At 41.7% G+C, this 25,596-nt stretch overlaps 1 protein-coding gene across 4 annotated transcripts in view; it reads left to right on the top strand.

Moving 5' to 3' along the window:
- MKLN1 (muskelin 1) overlaps positions 1 to 21,834 on the top strand; it is a 92,509-nt gene extending 70,675 nt beyond the window's left edge. For all 4 annotated transcript variants that reach the window (XM_079303976.1, XM_079303977.1, XM_079303978.1 and 1 more), the window contains 6 exons: positions 5,842 to 5,989; positions 6,950 to 7,064; positions 8,700 to 8,839; positions 11,047 to 11,149; positions 19,564 to 19,618; positions 21,519 to 21,834. In XM_079303976.1, the coding sequence (XP_079160102.1) occupies positions 5,842 to 5,989; positions 6,950 to 7,064; positions 8,700 to 8,839; positions 11,047 to 11,149; positions 19,564 to 19,618; positions 21,519 to 21,640 (683 nt within the window). In that variant the 3' untranslated portion in view covers positions 21,641 to 21,834. The remainder of the gene's footprint in view (positions 1 to 5,841; positions 5,990 to 6,949; positions 7,065 to 8,699; positions 8,840 to 11,046; positions 11,150 to 19,563; positions 19,619 to 21,518) is intronic.
- The last annotated feature ends 3,762 nt before the right edge of the window (positions 21,835 to 25,596 follow it).

Below are 25,596 nucleotides of genomic sequence, written 5' to 3' on the forward strand. Positions count from 1 at the left end.
TTGAGCTATTTTGATTTTTACCCTTTCTAAAAGAACTTAATTGTGCATTTGTTTAAATATCTTATGGAGTAGGGATATTTTTTTTTTTAAAGTAGTGAAATGGATAATAAGGGTTATCAGTAACACAGAGTTGTTGCAATGCTGTAAAACCATGGTAATGATATGTTGATTTTGCTGCTCTCATCTTCTGATGTATTTGTGCTGTTCAGCATTTCTTTGATTTTGTTTGTTCCTCTGATGTTGATCCTGTGACCAGCTCTTTGGATGCCTGATGTATTTGGGAATGATAGGTGATAAGTATCACTTAGATTGTCTTAATTTGAAGTAAAAGTCATAATTCTAACAAATTTAGACATGCAATTGTGGTGATATGTTGGATGTGAAGGAAGACAGCAGAGGTGCAAATTAGAGGAATTTTAATACCATTGAATAGAGTTTGTGTTTGGAGGAGAGGTAGAAATGTTCATGTTGATGGATGCACTTTTAGAGCAGCTTTATATTTTAATTGCTTTGAAAAGCACATAGACAACACTCAAGCAACAAAACCCCCCCAACAAACAAAAATGGTGTGTATCTGAAGCATACAGGTGGTCTGGAGATGCCACCAGTCCCAGCTGTCCCCAAGGGCTGGACTGGGAGCTTTCCTGAGTCCCTTAGTGACAATCTATGACTAATTGTGGGCAGTCATTTCAGCTCTGAGGGCAACACTTGTGGTGGAGGTTCCTGTGATAATCCCCTCTGGCCCTGACTCAGGTGGTGTGTCAGAGCTCCTGATCAGAGGGAGAATTCCCTTCTGCAAAAGGATGTGCAGAGCATCTTAACATCCCCCAGCTCCAAGTAACTTCCAAAGTCAAATGTGACCAAGCCTTAAAAGTTCTTGTGGCTCATTGTAGTGGTGAAGTGGTTCTTGAGGGCACTCTACAGATTTTAAAGCTAAGCCTAGTTTTTAAGCTAGCAGTGCAGCTCCCAGGGCTCTTGTTGGGCAGGTGCCCATTTCACATACAGAGCTGTGCACCTGATGGATGGGGAATTTCCTGGGTAAGTACCACGGACAGAGGCGACACAGCCCAGCCTGGGAAACAAGGCAAAGTCAGGAAAACATGAATCCAGACAGATAGTACAGCTGGCTCAGCATGGCTGGGATCCAGCTCACACAGGCAGCCTCAATATCCCCTTTTCATCACCTCCTAGTGACACCTGGCACGTTGTGCCTGTGTTCAGGTAAAGTCTTGCCAGTGGCCAGCACATCCCTTGCCATGGAAGCATTTTGTTTTGTGAGGCACCTGATGCTTTTCATCTTGTGAGGTGCTTCTCTGAACTAATCCCCAGATCCTTTCCTCTACCTATGAAGGTGTGCATAGAGGCAGGCAGTCATCAGATCCTAGAGATGCCTTGCAGAGCTGCCATAGCTCAGAATTCCATTCAGATTTACTGACTGATCTTTGTTTTCCAAAATTTCAGAGACAGCTGAGCATTGGACATTGGATTGTTGCTTTGTCAACATGACAACCAAACTGTTCAGATGGTCTCCTTAGCTGCTCCTTGGCAGACTGCCAGATGCAGTCTCATCAGGAAAAATCCAAGAGGATAATCATTATCTTGCTGTGTCAACAGCTGGCCTGGTGCTATCACTCACCATGACTTGCTCCATTAAAGTCTGGGGGAGGTGCTGCTTCTGCTTTATAGGAATTACAAGGAGTGGCATGGAATAATTTCTAGTCCTACCACTTTTTAAAAATTAATCCACTGGGAAGTGCCAGGTTCTGGTGAGCAGCAGTATCCATGTGATGCAGTTTTCTCCCAATTTTGTAGTCACGAGGCATCACAAGGAGGGAAGATACTTGGAAATCTCTTGCAATGAGACTGTCAGTCACATGTTCTGAGGGTTTCATAACTCAGGTGGCACTAAAATCCTGTCAGTGTACTTGCTTCCCTTATTAATCCTTCATGAATCCTTCAGGCATGATCTGTAGACTATAAATTTATAGATTTGTTTTGACATTGTTGTGTTGCAAAGAGTGTTGAGAAGTTTGTTGTAGTGTGCCCTTAAATGGAAGAGATGAGATTTAATTTGCAAAATGCTGTCCAGTATTATAAGAACCAGATCTGTGTAACTATAAACTTGACTTCAGGATGCCCAGAGAAACTGTGGCTACCTCTGGATCCCTGAAAAGTCCAAGGCCAGGTTGGATGGGGCTTGGAGCAACCTGGGATAGTGGAAGGTGTCCCTGCCTGCTTGCAGAAGGTGGGGGGACTGGATCATCTTTAAGGTCCCTCCCAACCCAAACCACCCTAGAATTCCATGAATTTAAGTTTCCTGCTTTGCAAGCTCTGTCTCTGTGTAAAAGCTGTTTTCTTGCTTTGATACTGGCAGCAGCCAAGGTTGTGCTTGAAACAACTCTAGCTGTTTGTACACACAAGCCAAAAAATATTCAGCTGGCTGAAATGATCACTGTGATCCCATAAACTGCTGTAAGCAGGGACTGTGGTAGTGGGAATGTGGCTGTTCCATGATTAGGTGCCACTTTGGGAGAAAAGCTTTTCCCATGTGTTGTATTCATATGGAAATGACACTGTACAGAGCTTCACAACATCTCAGAGCTTGCTCAGGAATTGCTGCCTGCTTATGGAGCTGGCTGCAAACTCCAGGCCTGTGTGGCTGAATATTGTTTTTAAATATTGAGGCCACGACCTTTTAATTTTTACTGTGTAAAAATGAATGAAAATACTGAGATCCTGAGCAAGGTTTCAGACCTCTTATTTTCAAGTAGTTACTGCCTCTCTATTCTGGGCTGGTTAATGAGGTTAAGGGGGAAGAAGAGTCAATAGCACAGGAAAAGCATTCACCATCTTCTAGACTTTTTGGGATTGTGTTGTGTTCAGTGATTTCTCTCTACAGCTTTTCCTCTTCAATAAGGGATATATTGTCATGAATTGGTAGGGATTTGCTCCAAAGCTGATCTGTGAAGAAGCACAAGTGAGGAGACTTGCATGGAACCTTTCTTCCTACTTCATTCACCCCTTGGATCTAGTACATTGCAAATAACTGATCTGGAAGTGCTCTGGTTCTCACCCCTAGATATTTGACTTCTTTTCTCCCACGTCCTAAAATTTAAAAAGATATGTCCTAAGCAATCAATTACTGTCACTGTTATAAACCCATTTTTACAGGTTCAATTTTGCCCATGCAAAATTAGATTTCCATCCCAACATATATTTTGTTACTTAAATGTCAGAAATATTTTTCTGATATTTCCAGCCTGTGTCCCTCTCTAATACTCTGACCATTCTCATTTGAATTCTGTCCAGTGTTTCCTGCCTGTCTGCTACACTTGCAGATGATGAACCTCTCTTACCCCCTAGTGGAGGTATTTCAGTCCTGAGGTTTTTATGGAGCCCTTTTGCTCTGTCAAGGATTAGACTTCCTTGGAAAACATCTTTTTGATGTTTCTGTTGGATTTAAAAACATCACAGCTTCTCCTGCTCGCTGTCTATTTATCAAGTATCTTGTCTTACTGTCTATTTATTTTCTGGGGACTTGTTTATCAAATTTGTGTTATGGGTTTTTTTTAATGACACTACTTCCAACTTTCTCATTTTGTCTTCCTCTGCAAAAGACCAGATGTCAACTCTTTCTTGCCTAAGGCACTACTTTAATACAGTTTCTACACAGTTGCTTAGATAGGTCACAGATTTATGCAAGTTACTCCTTGTCTTTGGCCCTTAGTAAATGTGGGGATTTATATTCCTGATATTTTTCTAGGCATTCTACATTTCAAACAGTCTGAAGAAGAGATTGATTTGCAACTGAGGAAAGCCTGAAATTACTTGACTTGAATCTGGGTTTGATTGCAGTTGCTGCAGATGAATTCTATTCTTAATATCAAGAGGAAAGAACCACCAGCACTGAACTTTGGCAGCTTTTCCCTCCTTCATTATTTAAATAATAATTTCAGCTTCAGGAAATCGAGCATAAACGAGATACAAAATTAATTTATTTAACAGCATTTCAGGAGGAGGGATGGGACTTTCACAGACAAGTTTCAGATGCTTTGAGTATCAATGTTAATAGAGCAGCTATGTTGCCCATGATTATAATAATTTTCATTTCAATGAGGTATTAGTGCTCTGAAGATTTGCACAGGGTTTTTGGTTTTTTTTTTTTTTGTAATATTCCCAGCGTGGTCTCAAATGTTCAAAGCAGCAGATAGGGTTGCAAAGAAATTTTCCATGTGCATTAGCATTGCTGATCAAATTTAGATGGCTCTCCTGCCAGAAATGTCTCAAACAGGCCTTGAATTTAATCCTTTTGGGTCAGCCACTTAGTCCCTGCCTATGCAAGCAAACACATTGCATGATACTTTTCAAAAATGAACAGTTTTTAGTCTATGGTCATCTTTCTCTGCTGAATTTCCTTATGGGATGACTTTCACAGTCCTCATTATCTTATTGAAAAAATAAGTTCTTCGTGATTTACAGATAAAATGAGTTGTGTAGTCATTGTTGTGTCAGTGTTACTCCCTTATTTTTTTTCTCCTTTTTACCACCCATCTGCTTATAAACTGGATTAATTTTTCTCTTAAACTTTGTGGCATAATTGGAGGTCAAACTAGACAGGTTTATGCTGATGAGGGCTCCAAAGCCTCTTCCTCTTGTAAAATCATAAGGGAGTATTTTGTCAAAGGGAGTCTGAAAATGAGTTATCCAAATATATTCCAGTTTCTATTTAAATTTACATGAAAATTAAGCATTTAAATTTCTTTTAAATGCTCAGGTTTTGTGGTGTTGCTGAATTCTTCACCAGGGGCTAAAATTGTAGAAAACCAAATTCTACTCAGAATTTTTTAATTCCTTTATTGCTTTGCTTGCCTAACAAATGAAAAAAGTGAAGCGTGAGAATGAAACCAGTTACAGAATGGGTTTCCAAAATACCATTTTGTGTATTCCCCAGTGGCAATATTAAATGTTTTATTAATGTTGGGCTCATTTTCTAGGCCATGGGTGCAATTCAGTTAATTGCAAGGAAGAATTTGCAAAATACAAGAGTTCTGAGAATTTTTCGTGCCAAAATCTTGACCAAAGGCCAGGAACCTTTACCAGCCTTTGTAAACTGACCCAGAAAGAGAAAGGAGACAAACAGGATCTGTAAACAAAGATCACGTGCCCTTCACAAATACATTTTGGGAGGATGGTTGCCTAGGGAAACAGGAAATGAGGAATTACACAACAAACAAAAAGGACTGCCAAACAAATTTGCTGACCTTTTTTTTTCGGGGAATTATGATGAAAAGTTTTGGAATCTGCAGGATTTCGCCATAGTTCTAAATCCGAAGGTGGGACAGAAGAATGGTTTGGTAATTACTCCACAACTATTCAGAAAATACAAAAAGCTTCTTTGACATCTTTGTCCTGCAGGGTTGTGAGCTGTAGAATTGTGAGGTCATCTTGAATTTTTTGGAGTTTCCCAGCTTTTGCAATGAAGCTTTTTTGAATCAATGCTTCCTTTTACAGAAGAGATAATAACAAAATTACTCCATTCATATTTGTAAGGGTCATCTGGTCATTTAGCTGTAAGTTAGGCAGCTTAATCCTCATTTCTGAGCTGGTAGTCTCCCAAATGGCTCTGTCCATATCTTTTCCTAAGAAACAGCAGCTCTCAGAATGGTTTGTTTTTGATTCCAAGAGTCAGAGATAGGAAGAGGAGAATTTTCATTGGACATGGCTTTAACAGGAAAGAAGTTGGCCTCTGTATGATGATCTGCTGAATTGCAGGGAGAAGGATACTCATTTGCCTGATGTTTGGATCCTTTCCTGTGTGTAACTTTAATTTTCTTTTCTCAGTTCCAATGACAGGTTTCACTCAAAGGGCCACCATTGATCCTGAACTGAATGAAATCCACGTCTTGTCAGGGCTCAGTAAGGACAAGGAGAAGCGGGAAGAGAACGTGAGGAATTCCTTCTGGATCTATGACATTGTGAGGAACAGCTGGTAAGCCCTAAGTTCTGACTTTATTTAGAAAGCAATCTCTAAGGTAACTCTGGAACCTCTATTAACCATGGAATTGTTGAAAGTTGTGGAAGACAGCTGAGTTCCCTTGAGGCACCTCTTCTTCCCATTGTCTTTAGAGGCATCATGGCAATAATCCAAATGAGGGAGAGAAATCATGTGAGCATCTTTATTGGAGCCAGGTGGAGATGAGGGGAAGTGAGCAGTTATAAAAGGCTTTTCCTGTAGGAAGGGTTCAAGGCCAGGATTCAGGATGAGTGCAGCAAATTCAGTTGTTAATAGCAGTGTACATTGCTCTGGTTCTTAGAAACTAAGGAAACTGGTGCAAGTGAATGGTGATGGAGAAGATTTTGTGCCAGGTGAGATATTCTGTGAAAATATCTCCTGGTTTGTTCATTGAGTTATACTCAGTAGCTCGTTGCCACTGTTCCTTAGCAGAGCTGGCAGATATTTTGTGTTCAAGACCTCTTCTAAAGTGGGGTCAATCACTTCAAAAGGTGTAAGTGTTGTTTTTTAAAAGTGAATTCTCAGTTATAACTGAAGTCTGCTTGGAAATCACTGACTGAAATACCACCTCTGCTGTAATCTGTGGTCTAAAGTCTACAGGGTTCAAGATGTTTTTTTCCATAATAGAAAAATACTTCATGTTGACAGTTCTGTAGGCAAATAATATGATGTCTGAAGAGATCCCCAAAGCTCATGACAAATAATTTTCTAGAATTTTTTCCTGTTTGACTTGTGCTTGAGGACTGTTTTCAGCCAAGGTGACCTCTGCTTCCTGTCTGGGTTCTTTGTAGAACTAAGAATGGGATGGGATAATAGAGGACAGCATAGAGAGAAGTAAGAAAATCTTTGCTATTCTACATGATTTGTACCTTCCAGCAACTTTTCATGCTGCCTATGTAGGTAGAACTATTAATTCCTTACTGCTTTGAATTTCAGGTCTTGTGTCTATAAGAATGACCAGGCAGCCAAAGAGAATCCAGGTAAAAGCCTTCAGGAAGAGGAGCCCTGCCCAAGGTTTGCCCATCAGCTGGTGTATGATGAGTTGCACAAGGTATGAAGTGATTTTGTTTTCAGTCATTTTGCTCTTAAGATGTAGCTGTTTCCTTAGAGATGGTACAATAAATATACTTTTTGAACATTTGAATTAATATGGTGAGTAACTCTCATTTAACTCCCCATATTTTAAAATAAGGTGCTAAACTACTTTTCATATCAATATGAAGTAAACGTGTGTTCTCACACTTCGGAACACACAAAACTGCATTCATTATCCTCATTAATCTTACCTGTTAGTGACTAAATGAGAACAGATAGTTAACAAAATTTCTAGGAAAAGCTGTGTTTGAATGAGCTAATCAGTTAAGAATCCTCTGCACCAGAGGTGCCTAACTTTGCCCTGCATGTCAGAAACTCATTCTTTAGCACTGTCACCTCCAATGGACACTTAAATACATATTCCAATACCTCCAATTCATACTCAAATACACTAAACCAAATTTTAAGTCTATTTGACAGCTCAGTAAACTTAGGGTTGGCTTTGTGCATATTAACCAATAAAGCACAAATCCACAGATTAGGTTCATAAATTCATTAACTCATGAATTTAAATTGCTGTGGCACGTTTACTGATCCTTTCATGGATTTTTCTAAAAATTCTCCCTAGTCTGAAACAGTCTGAGTTAAAGGAAAACATATTTTAATCTTGCATTCTGTGGGAGGTTAATCAAAATTGGGAAACCCAACTAGCCCAAAATTTGACAATAAGAGGGATTTTAAGGAGGAATGCTTGTAAATTCTGTATGGAGAAATTGCATTGCTTGTTGTCTTCACTGTAATGATACAGTAAATAAATAAATACTGTTCTGCCTTTCCTTCTAAGTGTAAGGCACCATGAGACAGAGTAGTATTTTCTGAGTTACTCTGAAGGTTGCTAAATCATTGCAGTTGCCCAGCTTTATCTGAGGAGCTGTTTGATGTGCTTGTTTTGAAGAGTCTTATTTTTAGAAACCTCTGTTCCAATGACCTTTCTAAACTCCTCTGATATAAATAAGGAGAGCCTACAGCAGTGGGATGCAGAATACATTGTTTTGAGTGATTATTTTTAAAGCTGTGGGGAAAGGTAGCCTGTTGGACTTGTTAAACTTCAGTATTTGAAGGTCCTTTGTAGCATGTTTAATATCAACAGTTCAGAGTCTGACATTACCCCACGATGGGATGAAAAATGTAGCAAAGAAATAAACAGTCCTTTTGTGACACTTCCACTCTTCTGGAAATGTGCCTCTCTCTGTAAGTCTGCATTATGCTGGCCTGGCTTGCTGTCACTTTACTTTGGATGTCTCCAACTCACTTTGTCAGTGCTTAAGGATTTATCATTTTCATGGGTTTTTCCTAAAGAAAGAGTTTGCTTGAATTTTGGATGTTTATTTATAAATGTCTCAAGTATTTGCTAGAGAGATGTTCCAACAGTGCAAATCTTTTCTTATCTTAAAATGTAAATGGTTTAAGAGAACTTTTCTTCATCTCCAAGGGGACAAAGTGAGGCTAATAATAAGTTGGAGCAACTTGTCTAAATGACAGTTTCTCCCACCAGAATAAACCTCTGCAAAGCTGCTGACATAGTAAATTGTCTTTGTTCAGTGGATTTACACAAACAATCAATTTTTTGATCTGCCTCTCATTTCCTTAGGTTCATTACTTATTTGGAGGGAATCCTGGTAAATCCTGCTCTCCAAAGATGAGATTAGATGATTTCTGGTCTCTCAAGCTCTGTCGACCTTCAAAGGAATACCTGCTAAGACACTGCAAATACCTCATCAGAAAGCACAGGTAAAGAAACAAAAGGTGCTTTGCAATTTTCTTTTCCAGGTGTCTCTCTCTTTTTTCAAGTTGCTAAGACTCAAATCTCTCATAAACCATTTTGTGAAATGTCATTTTGTTGGTTATATGGAACTAGATGATCTTCAAGGTCCCTTCTAAATCTTCTGCAGGTTTCTTGATTATTTTTTAAAATTATTTCAATAAAACCAGTGAGCCAGGGCTAAACTACAAAATTACTTGATTCATTTTGCCTATGCTATTCTAAAACTAGAAAAATCTGGTTATTGAGTGGGGAGTCATGGGGAATTTTTAGATTCCCTTTTCACTCTGCTGTTCATCAACATGTGCTTTGGTGCTGTCACCTCCCAAGGAAATGGAGTATGTTTTGGAAACACTGTGCTTGGAGATAGTAACAGCCTGCAAGGATGCTAATGAAGCCTGGGGGCTGGATGCCTTTGCACATCTGAGACTCAACTGTGGTGAGGTCATCAGAGTTTCTCATTCAGAAACTCCTGAAAGAGCTCACTTGGGCAGAATTCAGCTACACTGCAGTACTTCTTGCACTCTGGATGCTTCAGAGCTGCTTTATATTTCTTATTTAGGGCAACAGCTTTTCAAAATCAAGCTTATGGTGTTGCCTTAGTCAAGAAATTGCAGCAGTGAGAGAGCCTTTCAGGACCCAGCAAATCATTTGAAGGCAGTAAATAGCTCTCCCTGCATTCTCAGGGAGAATACTTTGTTATCAGGCTCTGCCAAGAGTTGGAAGGTCAGGTTTTCCTGATGGTATTTTATTTCTGAGGCAGCAAGCAAATTGCTGTACTCAACTCACAGCCACTGTGGCTGGGTGAGACACTGAGATTAGCCACACAGTAGTGTGAATACCTACAAGAATGAATAAAGGCCTCTCCAGTTATCTGGGATGCTGATTAAACCCAGCTGTGGTGGTATGGAAATGCAGCTGTGCAGCCTCCAGAGACAGCTCTGCATTATTTGTTTCTACTTGCTTAAAGTGCACTTGAAGGAAATGTTGCTGTGTGTTGTCTGGCAGAAGTTTGGGGTTTATGCACCATGCTCCCATTTTTGGGGTCTGTGTGAAGGAGCCAAACCTGAGCAGCCAGGGATGGTGGGATGGGTGCCTGGCTGGAGCTGAATTGCTGTGGAGTCACTGGCTGCCCTTTACTGCACTCCCCCAAGCTCTGGGTACCAGAACAGTTGTGTTCCTTGCATCCACAACAAACCCACAGCATCAGCTGGGCTCCTGTTTTTCCTGTGAATTTGTTTGGTACCAGTCAGACAAACAGGGCAGGTGGAAAAGAGCAAGGTGGCAGTGCTTCCACTTCAGCTCTCTGGGCCATGATGATGTCATCTGAGAAAATCCATGGCAGTGTTTACAACCATGTGTGGTGACCAAACTGGCAGATGCATCAGGTGACAGACAAGGTCTTTGTGCTCCCTGTGCTGCTCAGTCCCTGATGACATCTTTAGGCAGTTTCAAAATTCAGGCTACACATGTCCACTGTGGTATAAATAGCCAGGTAGATGACCCAAATAAAAAAATAACAAGATGAGAAGCAGTGTGATGCTGCACTCAGTGGGTAGGTGAGGTAAGGAAAAAGATGATTTTAAACCTCATCCTTTCTAGGCTTATGCAACCAAAACAGTGCTGCAGGGAAGTAGCTCTGCTCACTGAGGATGCTGAGCCCAGAATCTTTTCCTGAGGGCTCTGTTCACTTCTTGTGGGAATTCACAGAAGTTGCAGTTCCTGTTCATTAAAAGAAAATGAAGAAATAATGGTGGTGGTGCACAGGATTTTTATGGACCTGTACTCTTTCCAAAGGTGGAATGTTAATATCCCAGGGACTGAAGTGCTCAAGGCTTGCCTGTGGTGCTGCTCACACCTTAGTTCATTTGTGGAAAACAAGCTATGCTCAATATTTTGTATTTATTTATTAAGAAGTTTCTGTGCATATGCTTTTGAATATGTTTAGTAAGAATGGAATATTTTGCCCTTTTACACTCCTTTAAACTCCCAAAAAAACCTCCTTCCTTGTTTCAGTCTGGCTTGAAATTCCAGTGACCACGAGGCTCAGCTGCCATTAACATGGTTTTCTTTGGAAATACTGGGTTTGTTAGATGGAGTTTGCTGTCTGTTGAACCAGTAGTACTTAGTTTTGAAGGAAATGGCTGTGCTCAAGTTTTCTGTCTCCTCTCTGCAGGTTTGAAGAGAAAGCTCAGACTGACCCTCTTAGTGCACTGAAGTACCTGCAGAATGATTTATATGTAACCGTGGATCACTCGGACCCTGAGGAGACAAAGGAGGTGAGGAACAATGATCCTTGTCCTACAGAAATTTAAACTGTGTTCTCATTGAAAGTTTTGAGCTTCTTAAACCTGGGTTTTATTCAGTTTATAAAAGCTCTGCAGGTGCCAGACAGTTTGCTGTATCATGTATTTCTCTGCACTTAAGTCACACTGTTTTGGAAACAGTCATTTAACAACTGCAGGTCCAGATAAAATAGCTTTTGTACTCCTAAGAGTGAAGACTAAGCCTTTGTTTTAATTCCAGTGTGCTGGTGTATATTTTGGGAGCTTTAATTGAAATGTAAACTCTTTTAAATGTCACAGTCTGTAGTTGGTTGTGCAGTAGAAAGGGAGTAGAAACTTGTGCTCAGGCTTCTCAATATTCAGCATCTCTGGGAAGGGAAAGCTTTTCCAAAGAAGATCAATATTTCTGGATGTAGTTTATACCTATACACTGCTTGCTACCCTTAAAATCTTATCTCCTTTCCCTTTTGAACATTATCCAGTAGGCATCTTCTTTATTTATTCCAGGAATTTGTTCTCATTTCCTGTGTTGATTCCAGTACCGCAGTGCGTGTCACTTTACAAAATGGATTAAAGAAATAGTGAGAAGTGTCAGATAAGGTGTTTGATTTGACTCTGGCATTCATTTCCACATGGAATTTGGGGCAGCCAGGTGAGATGTGCCAGTGTTCAGCTCCTGGATAAGGAAGAGTCTGGGGTTCTTGCTGTCTTCTTTCCTTAATGACTTGGAAAGGGATTCGACAGCTTCTTTTATAAATCATGATAGGAGGAGGGGCAGTTCTATTCCATGCCGAGTCCTTGGATTAAATCTCTTAATCTGGTGGCTTTAACTTGCTACTTTAGCTAAAGAAAAGATTACACAGACACTGAAAGGTCTTGGGGGAGAACATTCCTCTTGCTTGCGTGTGCACAGGATGGAGTTGTAGGGTTAGAATTAGGAAAGAAGTTTACTCTTACCAGGATCTTGGAAGTGATCACATTCGTCATAAATTCTAATCAGCCTTTGTAAACATGTGATTCAACAAAACATTTAAGTGCTGTGACTCTCTGTTCTTTGTAAATGGTTTCTTGTTCAGATTGTTCCATGTCAAGTAGTTTCACATCCTTTCTAGTTATTTCTAGCATAGGAAAGACAATAGATCATCCTGCTTTTCTTAAGATAGAAGAGGAGATTTTTTTTTTTTCCTGTGTGCCATCTTCCCAGTGTGGTTACACTTCCAGAGTCTTTGAGGTTGGAAAGACTTTTAAGGTGATCAAATGCACCTATTGTCCTAGCACTGCCAAGGCCACTAAACCATGTCCCCAGGTGTCACATCTATGTGGCTTTTAAATACCTCCAGAGATGGAGATTCCACTTCCCTAGGCAGCCTGTGCCAGAGCTGTACAACCCTTCTGATGAATTTTTTCCTGATCCCCAGTCTTAACTTAAGGCCATTTCCTCTTGTCTTGTGTTTTACTACTTGGGAGTGACCCCCACCTGGCTGGCCCCTCCTGTCAGGGAGTTGTGCAAAATCAGAAGGTCCCCCCTGAGCCTCCTTTTCTTCAGGCTGAGCCCCTTTTCCACCTCCCTCAGCCTCTCCTGGTGCTCCAGACCCTTCCCCAGCTCAATTCCCCTCCCTGGACACACTCCAGCCCCTCAGTGACTTCCTTGTAGTGAGGGGCCCAAAACTGAACCAAGAATTCAAGGATTCTTCTTCCTGTTTGAGCCTGTACTAATCCATACAGTACAAGCCCCCATTCTGATGCTTTCTTTCCCCCTTCTGCTCCCTCCCACTCCTGTAAGATGTATCCTGTGTTTTATGATCTCCCCTTTTCTCCATGTTACACCTGTGTGCTGGTAGCCTGTCTCTCCTCAGCCAGTTATTCCTAAGGAGATCTTGCATCTCATGGCTGGCTGAGCCTTTTTATTATTCCCTGAACAGCAAACATCTGTGATGTGATGAGCAAGCTCCTTTCCTAGTTCCTGCTGCCTCCTGTCGCCCACAGACTGAAGGAGGTGCAGCAGAAGTTGCACACTGAGCACATCTGGCACAGGAAAGCCTTTAATATTCTGCTTTTTCTTTTCCCAGTTCAGTGTTCAACTTGTCCACCCTGTAGGAATGGAGAATTTACATGACTGCATGGGCTCCTATGAGATTTTTGGGGCATGTAGAAGCTGTATTATACCAGGTAGAAATAGAATTAAATATTTGGAAAAAAGAATTGCTCTTTTTCAGAGAGCACACTGGTGTTCTGAACATTAATGATCCAGTGAATGAGCTTACATAGCTCAATCCAGCTGAGTGAATACATTGTGGATTCTTTCCCTGCAAGCCTAATGTCTGATCCAAACAAAATCCAATAGCTTGTGTCTGTTGTGCTGGGCCATCGGATCAGCACCGTTCAGCAGAATTGGAACTTCCATCTATTCCAGCCATCTCCAAAAATAATTTAACAGTTTCTGGGACGCTTTTGTTTGTTGGTTTTTTTTTTTAATTATTATTCATTTTGCTGGTCATAAAGCTTTAACTTCCAAAGCTTTTTTCCACTGGGTCAGATCTGCCAGGGCTGTGGCACAGAGCCAGCTGCTGGGCTGGTACTGACTGGGTGCATTTCCAGTTGACGTCAATTTACCTTCCGGTTATCACATCGAGTTGGCTTTTTGCTCTGGCATTGCATCTCCCAGCAGCTCCTGTGCTTTCCAGAGGACTGACGCAGGCATTTTGGATTCCATATCCAATTTCAAGCACCACTTTGATTGTGTCTCTCAGCCCAGACACCTCCATACCCTGCCTTTATTTGATTTGTATCTCAGTTAATAGCAAAGGTGATAGATGTGGTTGGCTGCAGTCACTGAATGCTGTAAGGCTGTTAGAACTTTAGAGAATCAATTCCTGCCTGTTTTTTCCTCTTTTCAACTGTTAAATTTGGGAAGGACCAGGCTGAATAGTTTTATCCCCAATTTTGTGCAGTAATTCTGGAGACTGGCCTGTATGGCTTCATGTTTTATGGATGGGGATCTGGGTGGTGTTATATACCATTACAAGCAGAATTTCCCCTTGTGGTGAGGCTTGCTTGCTTTGTAATAGAAGTAATTCCTTCTAACTTAGTTAGGCAAGTCTGTTCAGCTGTTTGCAGTTGCATGCCAAGGAAAACAAACAGACTGTTCTTGAAACTTACTTTGGCATTAGTAACTGATTTTGTTTAAAGTAGCATGAATGATTGATAGTAGGAACATACCCTAAGATTTTCATTCTGTTGCTATGAATTTTGGGGATGCTAAGAGGACTAGATTTTTATTTCCCTTTTTTATTACTCTGAAATGAAGTAGATGCCTGCAAGTAAGAGGTATTGCATGGGTGCCTGGTTTAGTAGCCACAGGCTGTGTGCCAGCAATTTCTGTGCCCACAAATGCAGAGCCAGTTCTCTTTAACTGTGATTCTGCTTGACATCACTTAAACATCCTCACTCAGTTCAGTGTTCCCAAATCAGTGGGTCTTTTTTGCTGGCTGTGGGTTAACAGCCCTGGCACTGTAGGGAAAGGAGGGTAAGTCCCTAGAAAATGGGGAATTTTGCCTGTGATTTAACAGATTAAAAGTTGTATAAAAGGGTTATTTGCCGGTGTGAAATTTTCTGCTGGCCTGGCTGTTCTTCTCTTTCACACACAGATGTGTGCGAATTTGTGTGGTAGATTACAACAGCAGGCTTTTAAAAGTAAAAGGATGGTCAAAATAAATATCAAATTGAATTCTAAATTTTGTACTTAGGTGCTGTTAAAGCACAGAAACATCAGTAGTTCATGTGCAAAAGCTAAAGATGCTCCTTGAACACTGCAGTAATCATACCCAGGACTTTGCTGCTATGAAATGGGCTGCAGAAATCAAGATGACACAAAAAAAATGTCCAGTGCTTTCCAAGTATGGGAGAGCAGGATAATTTTGTACATGGAGATTCAACAACTGATGAAGCTCAATCCCATGATTGTTGTAAAACAGATACAAAGCACAAGGAAAACTCACAGTATGTTTTTCTTGGAGCATGGTAGGAGAAAGAGCAAGGACCTGGAGGCCACTCTGAGGCCTGACTTGATTGTAGACTGAGGCAGGAGGCCCCTATTCAAGGCTGCTTCATACTTTCCATTCTTAAGACCTTGTCTTTAATAAATTTGACAGATAAAGCCAGCAGGGCCCAAAAGTATTGTTTGAATTCGCATTAGACTGATATTTCTGGGAAAATTGACGCCCAAATGGGAAAAATAGTTCTAGGAAGGAGCTGAGAAAAGCCTGTTTCTCTTCTTTGTGTCCTGCTGTGATTCTTTGTAAAGCCTCAGAGCCTGTGTGCTGCAGGAGCAGAGGCTTTGGAGCCAAGGAGCCTTTACAAAAACAGTGCTCAGCCTTCCCCATTTCAGCAACAGCTCCATCCTCAAAGGGTTTGAGCCTCTCCTTGCCTCTTTGAGCCTGTGCTGGGAGTCACCAGCCCCAGAGAACTGGTCAAAGCTGAGGAACTGGTTTATGCTGTGATCTGAGCACTCACACACAGGCATTACAGAGGAGAAGGAGGAATTGTGTGATTCATAAAACATGCCAGGTATCCCAAACTAGTTACTCATTCCCCCCCAGTCATTTTGTTTGTGCAAAGGCAGAGGTGTGCAGATATATAAAAATAGACATAGTATAACCTTTTATTAGTTAACCAGATCTGTTTATCTCTGAGGAACTCCTGCCTGTGTTCAGAAGGTTGGTTGGATCTCCGAGAGAGAAGTTAATTGTATAACAAAAGGAACTGCTGCCTTTTGAATGGAGGCTTAATTTGGAATGGATGAAGCCAGTGAGCCAGAGGGATTGTCAGAAGAAAATGGGTGGTGGTGTGATTGAAGCAGTTGGATGCTTCTGCTGGGTAATTGAATTCTGCTCTTGCCTCCATAACAGAGTTGCTCTGTGATATTAAGCAAATTGTTTTTCCTAGATGGCCATTAATTGGGTGTTTCATTCTGGTGCCTGATGGGAGAGATCTGAGGTGTGATTTGCTTGAGGGCTTTGCTTTTCTGTGAATTCAGAAGCTGTTGCATAACACTACATATTTTGAAAAATCAGATAATGTTATTTCAAATAGACTCAAAATTAATCAGAGTTTGAAGTGCCATCTGTTAGAATAACAATTAATATGATAAGAAAGTCGATGAAGAAATTAATTCCTTTAGAGCAGAGCTTGAACTTTGTGAAGAAAACAGTACATTGGATATCTGCTGGGAATGGAATGTAGGAGACCTGATATTGAATGAGCAGTAACTGTCCTACACTTTGGGAAAAAAATAGGGATCCTTTGGGAGATGATTGTAGGGTTTGAGATTGTAATACAAATGCAGAGTGAACCAGCTTAGGCTCAGCACTGTCCTTAGCTGATGTTCTTAACTCACATGCTTGACTTTTCCATCAGAAAGTGCTTTTTAAGTGTGAGCTGATACACAAATTTAATTCCAAGCCAAACAAAACAACAGCCCTCAAGGTTAACTCAAGTGTGGTGCCATCAGCAGGGAAGGAAACAAGATCCTCCTTCCTCACAAAGCTGCAAAGAAACCCATAGCCATGGAAATCCATCATGCCTGGTGCAGATGAGGCTGGAATGCTTGGCAGGGGCTGCTTCAGCGAGGGTTTGGTCTCAGTTCAGTGAGTTCCTGGCTGAGCCCTGAGTCGGGCACCTGAGCCCCAGCCTGGCTTTGTGCTCCCAGCAGGACTGGAAGGCAGAGTTTTTACTGGCCTTTTCCAGATATTTTTCCCAATAACCCCTGGGATTTTGCCAGCTTTGGAGTGGTGTTCCAGTGCAACTTTTGGAAATGTGGGGCACATTTTCCATTTGATTCTTAGGGGATTTTTCATTTCTTAGTGCGAATTTGCAGGGACTTTTCTGGTTTGCAAGGCTCACTTTTTCCTGGATTTTTCCTGATGCTTTTCCCAGCAGTCCTTTCCATTTTGGAAGAGTACAGGAGCCCCTGGCAGCTGATGGCACCCCCTTTGTCCCAGCCTGTGTGCCCCCAGGCCATGGTGTGGGAGGGCAGGGTGGCCAGAGCGCGGCATTTGCGCGCAGAAGGCGCCGGGATTTAGGCACGGCTCTTGTTGGAACTTCTGGAGCTATTTCTGCTGGGCAGCTGTTTCAGGAGCTGCTGCTGGGGAGCCAAGCTGCTCTCACAAATGAGGCTCACGGTGGAATCCACGTGGGGCAGTGCAGTGATTTTGTGTAAGCTCAGGGGGGCATTTTACACCCCCTTCCCCCTCATCTCCAGTTTGTCAATCCTGTATCTTTCTCACCATTCCCTCCCCAAAGCATGCAGACAATCCCAGAACACTACAGTCCTTATTTCAGCCTGTTTTTTCCCTTGATGTCACATCAAAACTGATCTCACTGAAGTGTTTTTGTAGCTTAGTGCACTTGGTTGTAGATCTACTTTTTGTAGCAGCTTTTTGCATCTGTGACTTCTGGCAGTTTTGTGCTTGGCCACTGTTCTCTGGAGGCTCTGCAGCCCTGACTCCTTTGAGTTTTCTTTGTAGAACTTGGTTTTCAGAACACTTAATTTTTTTTTTCTAGTGCTTTCCTCATTTTATATTTCCTTGTATTATATTATATAATATTTCCCCGTATTATATTATTTCCTCACTAACTGATACAGGGCATCCCAAAATGGGCATCCTATTATAGAGGAGACTTTAAAACCTTGATAATAGCAAGAGTATTTTATTTAAAGATGCTGCTCCTTTTCATGTATTTGTCAGTTTTATAATAAAGTGATTCTGATCTGTTGTAGATCCTAAGTACATTTTCACAGAGTCTCTGCACCTGTTCTGTATTGCTGATTTTTTTCTGTTTATGTTGATTTGCACTTGGCCCCAGTGAAATGCACCTCAATCCATCATTATAATTTGGATTAAGTGGAAAAACAGTTGGAAGGCTGTCTGTTCCATGCTGGCAGTCAGTCTGAGTGTGGTGTGAGGTCTGGTGATCCTGCCCTGTTCTGCCAAGCAGGTTATCACTGAAAACTCAGGGTGATGCTGACCCTGGGGCACAGATGAATCACTCCTGATTCAAGGTTCCATTTTGATGTCAAACCATTGATGGCCACCCACAGTAAAGTTGTTTGACCTGTTTGCCTTTCCCTTTTGGCTTAATCTAAGTGATGCCTTGACAATGTGCCTTAAATATCATATAAAAATGTTAGAATTCCTATAAAAGTCAGAATGGACAAGGTCTATTGCCAAGTCCCATCCCTAGGGCCTTCTGCCTCACAGGAGAAATCAGATTGATATGCTACAACTTGTTGTTGCCAAATTCACGTTGGCTGCTACTCATCACCTTCTCCACTCCTACATGCCTACAAATTGTCTGTGTTCCCATTTTCTCTTGAAATTGAAATTAAACTGATGGATATGTAATGCCTGGCTGTTCTTTCCACTCCTTCTCTGAACATATTTACTTCTCTTCTGGTTTTTTTCTCGCTTCTTTTCCTTCAGGCTGTGTGTTGAAGAGACACACAGGCAGGAGACACAAGATTCCAAGGCTTTAAGCAATCAACTCTTTCTTTGCAGGAGCATGACAAAGCACTAAGCTTTGCTGTTCCTTGGGTAATTGGAAACAGAGTCAGGGGCAGAGGAAGACACTGTGGTCACAGTGAGACATGAAGGGAGAATAAAATCATGAATGTGTTAATTAAAATGGTTTTATTCATGGTCTTGATGTTCCCAAACAAAGGATTTTTATTTTTAGTTAAGAAGATACTGCCTTAAATTTGTGATATGAGATCTCTGGCAGTTCAGGAGGGTTGTTGTCATTCAAATCATAGAATGGTTTGGGTTGGATGGGACTTTAAGGATCACTGAGTTCCAAACCCTGTTCTATGGGCAGAGATGCCACCCATTAGATCAGATTGCTCAGTCCAGCCTGGCCTTGAACACTGCTGGGGTTGGGGCATCCACAGCTTCTCTGGGCAGAGCTTTCTCTGTGTTCAAGAAGTTCATGCTCACTCCAGCAGTTACCCTGTTTTTGTGCCATCTAATCCCTGGCTGCTGAACCTGTACCATGTGGTGCATACCCTGGGAGTGTTATTATATGGAAGGGACTCTATCTTCTGCCAAAGAGGCAAAAAATTATATGTAAAAAATTAGATTTTTAGAGCTCTTAGTCAAATACCTTTCATTGCATCAACAGTGCTCTAATTCTAGGAAAAAACATCTAACTTGTGCCAAGGTGACAAATTGTAGTGCTCATATGAAAGTGCCTGCTGCTGTTATTCATGTGTGTGGCACAGGAGTTATGAGGATTGTGTAGAGAAAACAGCAACTCTAAAGCTACTTGTGCTTCTATGAATCCTCTGGGGTTTTTGCCTGTGTGGTTAATAACACTTTTTTTCTTTCTTTGTCCCTTTACCTCCTCTTCTGCAGTTTCAGCTTCTTGCCTCAGCATTATTTAAGTCTGGCTCGGATTTCACGACTCTTGGTGAGTATTATGTGACAGAGGAATTACATGATGTTCCCTTTGATAATTCCTCTTAGTTTCTACTGGTTTTTATATCAAATGTTATAGTTCCTATCAACATTGTAGGCTCTTTTCAATATGCAAAGTACCACTACCCAGACATTTGAGAGGTTATTTATAATGACCAGTGTCCAATGCCTCAAGCCCATATTTAAAACATCTGTCAACATCAGTGGTTTTAAACCAATGCCTCCCGGGATCATTTTGTGTCTCTTATTACATCTGATCCTTCACTGTTACCCAAGTAAACAGAAGCTTTGGTCAGAATAAAGCACCTCCTGTCCTGTCACTTTGGAATCTCACAGCATGGCTACAGCTCTGTTTGCTGTGATAACTGCAATTCCTGGAGTAGTTTGGTTCGCTCTGTTCTCTGCAGAACGAGTTCTTTGGGCAGAGTGTCAAGAGCAGAGAAAACAGTGGCGTGAAGGGCTGGAAACAGGAGGGCTGAGCCAAAGCCATGATTTGTTTCACTGCTCTGTCCAGTTAACTCCTTGAGAGATCACAGAGACTCATCCTGGGCAAATATAGGACAGCTACCAGCAGAAATTGCATTGTTGTGCTGCTGGGGTGTCCTCAAGTCACTGAGCTCTTGCTGAGAGAATGGATGACTTTAATTTTTGATGGAGGTTTAATTCCTAATTTAAGAAATTGAGGGGAAGTAAAAGCCCACTGCAGTTCTGCTCTGATGGATGAGCAAGCTCTGCTGAGTTCTTGTGGTTTGGAAGACATGAAGTTCACCCTATAAGATCAACTTTTTTTAAAGAAAGAAAACCCAAGTTTCAAAAAAGTTTTATTTTTCATAGACTCATAGGATGGTTTGACCTGGAAGGGACTTTTAAAAATCATCTCATTCCAACCCCCTCTGCCATGGGCAGGGATGCTTTCCACTATCCCACATTGCTCCAAGCCCCATCAAACCTGAACTGGAACACTTTAGGTATGGGACATCCACAGCTTCCCTGGGCAACCTGTGCCAGTGCTTCACCACCCTCAAAACTTTTCCCTTGTTTTAAGCATTTTAAAAGATGAATTGGTTCTTGACTCAGTACAATACTTTATCCAGATTTTGGATTTACAGATAGGAGGATATGTACATCAAGAAGTGCTTTGCAAATAAAAACCCCAGCCTTCCTTGATTTGATTAACTTGGTTGACTTTGATTAACTGAAGAGTGAGTTCACTGAATTAAAAAGCATTCCTTTGAGATAGCAGCAATGGAAGTAATCCAAAGTGGAGGAGATCATTGTGTGCCTGCCTTATTGTTCTTGCTGATGGTTTTAGTGTAGGATTTGGATAAACAATGCAAACCAAACCCTGCTGTGTTGGGAGGCAGCACTCCAGAAACCGGTTTGCAAAGCTCCTGTGTGCCAAGATGCAGCCAGGTGCAAGTCCAGTGAGTAAATACCAGCTCTGAGTTGGGACTCCTGCTGTCAGCAGAGCTTATCTCAAGGAAAACTCCAAGCAATCCAAGGAGCAGTTCTGGTTATGGCAGTGAAGATAATGAAGAAAGCCTGAGGACAGAAGAAATGAGGCACCAAATAAAAATAGCTGCATGGATTTTGTTTTCTGGGACATCAGAGCAGTCCCCTGAGAACTCCTGCTTCCCCTGTTTCTTTGGGGCTGTCAGTGAGCTTGACAGGCATTTGTTTATTACTTTTTAGGGAATTTTGATGGCAGTGCTGGCTTGGGATGACATAATCTCTGTATGTGTGCTCACAGTAGTGGGACAGTGAGCTGACAGCCTTGTTAGTGGAGGCAGAGGGAGCTGCTAACATTTATCCTAAATGGACAATTCCACAGCTAAACTGAGTGTTTGGGATTGGGAGGAGTGACTTACTTTCCCCTTTCCTTCCTCCCCCAGGATTTTCAGACGTTGACCACACATATGCCCAGAGAACTCAGCTGTTTGACACGTTAGTCAACTTCTTCCCAGACAACATGACCCCTCCTAAAGGCAACCTGGTGGACCTCATCACGCTGTAATGGAGCAATCACTGGACACATGGAAGAGGGGAAAAGCATCCATTTTCAGTATTTTAATTTTTTTACTGCATTGATTGACTGCTGGGATGAAGTTAATATAGTAACCCCTAGGTGTTTGAAAGGGGTTTTATACTTGTATGGTGAATCCCTGGAGCTTTTCCCTTGGAGTAGGTTAATAAAATGTAACTGACGTACTTCTGACTAAATATATATATTTTTTCTGACTTTGGATTTTGAGTTAGCAAATGTAAGATGAAAAGGTGGGGGAAAAAGAAAAAGAAATAAAACCCAGTCATGCAGTGATCTTTTTGCCTATGGGGGAAAATTTGAGATTTGTGAGTTGTCTGGGATTAAAGATGATGGGTTTTATTTTGCATTTCCTGAGGAAGAGGGGGAAGAGGTTTTTCTTTCCTCGTTTGTAGCTAGTCATGATGTATTGCTTTATCCTACAACTCCATCCTCAGCAGCTGCATAGCTTGGTGGCAGGACACTGGCACATGCTGAGATGGTGTAATTTGTGTCCTGGACCTTGCACTCACGGTGTGTCGTGGGAAGGCGAGCGTGTGTTCCGAACCGTCTGTCTCCCTTTCCCAGAGCTGTGCTGACAGTCGTGTCTAATTGCTTCTGAGACTCACCTAAACTGACTACCTGCATCCCTATCTCCTGTTCTCTGGAGCCTTCCACTTAAACCTGGCAGGCAAGAGGGAGCCTTGGAGATACAGCTGGAAAATGGGAGTGCGCTCACCGCCCGCACGGGCCCCTTTGCAGGGATTGATCTCTTTGCTGCTGTGCTCATCCACTGAGAAACCCTGTGGCTCCTTGGCCAGCCTGGCAGAACTGGGTCTTCCACCACACACACCCCTGCAACCTGACCCCAGGTTGGGTGTAGGATTTCTGAAGCAGATTGTCTTCATTTCCATGTGCTTCTGCGTGTGTTTGTCTGTGTGTACTTGTACAGGGCATTGCTCCCAACAGCTTGTCTCCTTCCCCTGTAGTGCAGCTCCCTTGTCAATGCATTTTAGATCTAGATCTGAATGTGAGGGAGGCCTTCCTAGCATAAATCTCTGAAAATGAGCTGATACATATGTATACAAAATGTATTCTTCCTTTTGCTGAAAGCCTTCTTTATAAACACTCTAAGGGCTTGGTGCTGCACTGTGAGGTGGAATGAAGAACACGCATACCCAACATTAGAAACTCTGCATTCAGTGTCCTGAGCATTCAGTACACACTGGCAGATGTAAATATTTATATGAAACTGCAAAACTTTCTGTCCAGCAGTGTTCATGCCAGTTGGGTATCGTTGCTGCACCTGCTGTGGCTCCTGTTGAACTTGGTGGAAGTCCTGTGTGTGCAAAGATGGTTTGGACTCTTGAAATAAAGAGTTAGTCGAGTGTCTTTTTCAGAGCTCGAGTGTCTGCTTGCTTTGATTGTATTGCCTCTTTATCATGTTCTTTGTGTGACTTTTGTAGTCCTGGTGCATTAGAAATAAATTTCAAAACCTCATACTAGTGTTTAATCACTTAGAAAGGAACAGTGTGTCAGAGGCCAGGCTTGTCTTCAGGGAGAACTGTATAAATGAAGTGTTTTTAACCTGTCACTTGAGACTGTTCAGACACTGTTCACTTCAGTGGATGGCAAATCAGATGTCTGCAGAAGAATCCACTCAGTGTGGGAAATGAAATCTGATGAAATTGTTTCTTTGGAATGTGGCAGATTTTTTTTCCTGTTGACATGGAAAGTTTTACATCACTGCTGGGCTTTGTGGTGTGCTACCTGTGCTGAGGTTTTGTTAACTAATGTAGAGTTTATGCAGTACAATGTAGATACTGGGGGAATATTCCAACTGAGCTGTTGCTTCCACTGAGATCAAAATGAGCACTTTTAATGCTACCAGCCAAAATTCTGCAACCTTTTAGTACTTAAATTTAGTGCTGCTGTGCTTCTTTGTCACTTGATCTCATTGCTTGTGTATCCTCAGCTTCAGTCAGATGACGAAGTACTCTTTGTGACAGTTCTCTAATTAACCAGGCTCTTCATAAGCTGCTGTTGGCTAAAAGAACCCAAAAGATCCACCTTGGTGGAGAAGCCCTGTTGAGCAGGCAGGGGCAGTTCAGGAGCACCCAGAGCTGTGGATGGTGTTGCTGGTGAGCAGTGCATCGTGTCAGCTCTGATTTGTGTGACAGAATTCGATCCAAACTCATTGTCATCTGCGCTGGGGGTGCCTGTGGAGCCGGGCAGCCTGGGCTCTGTGCTTTGTAGCCTCGTGCAAATCAATGATTTGTTTGAGCCAGGGGAACGTTGCTTGTGCAGGACTGAGAGTCCCAGCTAACGAGAGCACTTCAGGATGATCAAATATTGACCTGCCTTTGTCCCGAGCCGATCGATGCCGCTCGCACCAGCACAGTTCATGGATTGCAGCTGCTGATTAACCAGCAGAAACTTCACTCGGCTCTGCACTATTTGTTGAGCAGCAGAGGCACCATGTGGCCAGAGAGGTTAATCCAAAGGGAAGGCTTCTTGTGGCTTTGCCAAGGGTCTTTCCTTCTTTTTGTCCTTAAGTCTAAGAGTCAAATGTTCTCTTTGCATTAGTGTATGCTACGTTACCTGCTTTAAATTCTAACCAAAAATTCTGAGCGGTGAAGTAGAAATTTCCTTTTAAAATCAGCCACTTGTTGTCAGGCAGTGACACAGGTAGTTTGAATTTCATTGCATGCTGATCTTTAAAGACACTGGTGATATTCCAGGAAAGCATCTGATGTGCTCATTACAGAAAGCCTGAAATACAGATAGTAAAGAAACCCACTGGATCTGAAAACAGCCACCTGAAAACATTTCACAGCCCAGTGCATGCGAGGTTATAAATATCTGAGCTGTGCGTGAGAAGTCTTTGAACCTCACCATCATTGCTTGTTGGCTGTGTCTGAGGCTGCTCTTTAGCTTAGACAAGACAAACATACTCTATTTGCCTTTACTTCAGATTATAAGGTGACTTTGTGTATGAACTTGACACCACATAATCTTTGCACTACAGTGAGTAATTTTATCTGTAAATTCTGTGTTAACTTGTAAATAAGGTAATGCAAAGGAAAGCGTCATTCCTTGTCAGAGAGGGACTCATTCATCATGTTTTGGGTCTTTAAAGCCAAAGTTACAAGGTTCTGGTATGTCTTTAAAAGCTAGAGGAAGTCAGGGTGGGGTAAACTTGATACAGACATCCAGACTTCACTCTTGTTTTAGATTTTTTAAAAATATCCTTTGAATTCCCTGTGTTGGTTCTTCACTGACTCTGACCCTTACAATACCCTTTAGTGAATCATCTCCTTGGAAAGCAAGAAATTATTCTTTATGTTACTCCTGTCAAGTGATACATTTTCTTAGTGAAATAAAACCCTCCAGAATTAATTTTTTTGGTCACTTGGATTAGATAGAATTAAGTGAGTTTGTTAATGTTTGTCTTGCACAACCCCTCATAGTAGTCACGAGGTAGAAGTTAAGAGTTCTCCCAAAATGACTTCTCTAAGCATGTTCAGCTCTTGCAGTGTGACCCAAAATGTTGTCATGTGGCAGAAGGACTTTGTTACATGTTGTTAAATGAGATTATAACCACTTTAGCCACCTTTTTGCCTCTTTTCTTTTGAGGATCCCATTAGTTAGTATTGGTCCTGGGAAGGCCTGAAGGGTGATGCAAAATGTTCATTGAAATTACTTGTAGTTGTTATCTTCTGGCTCTTTTAAAGATACTTGTGATGTGTTTATTCTTTAATCTCTTCCTTTTGCTGAGCATAATGAGGAAGGAGAACTTTGTCTTGGAAAAGTTGTTTGCCCTTTCCCTGGGTGGCATCTTGCATGTGCAGTTAAGGTAGTTGTACCCAGTTGTGTAAATAAAGCTCTGGAATTGGGTTTTTGTTTGCCTGGGATGGCTCTGGGTGTACACAGGTACACACTGGCTCAGG

This window comes from Erithacus rubecula (assembly GCF_903797595.1).
Source record: "Erithacus rubecula genome assembly, chromosome: 4".
NCBI lineage: Eukaryota > Metazoa > Chordata > Aves > Passeriformes > Muscicapidae > Erithacus > Erithacus rubecula.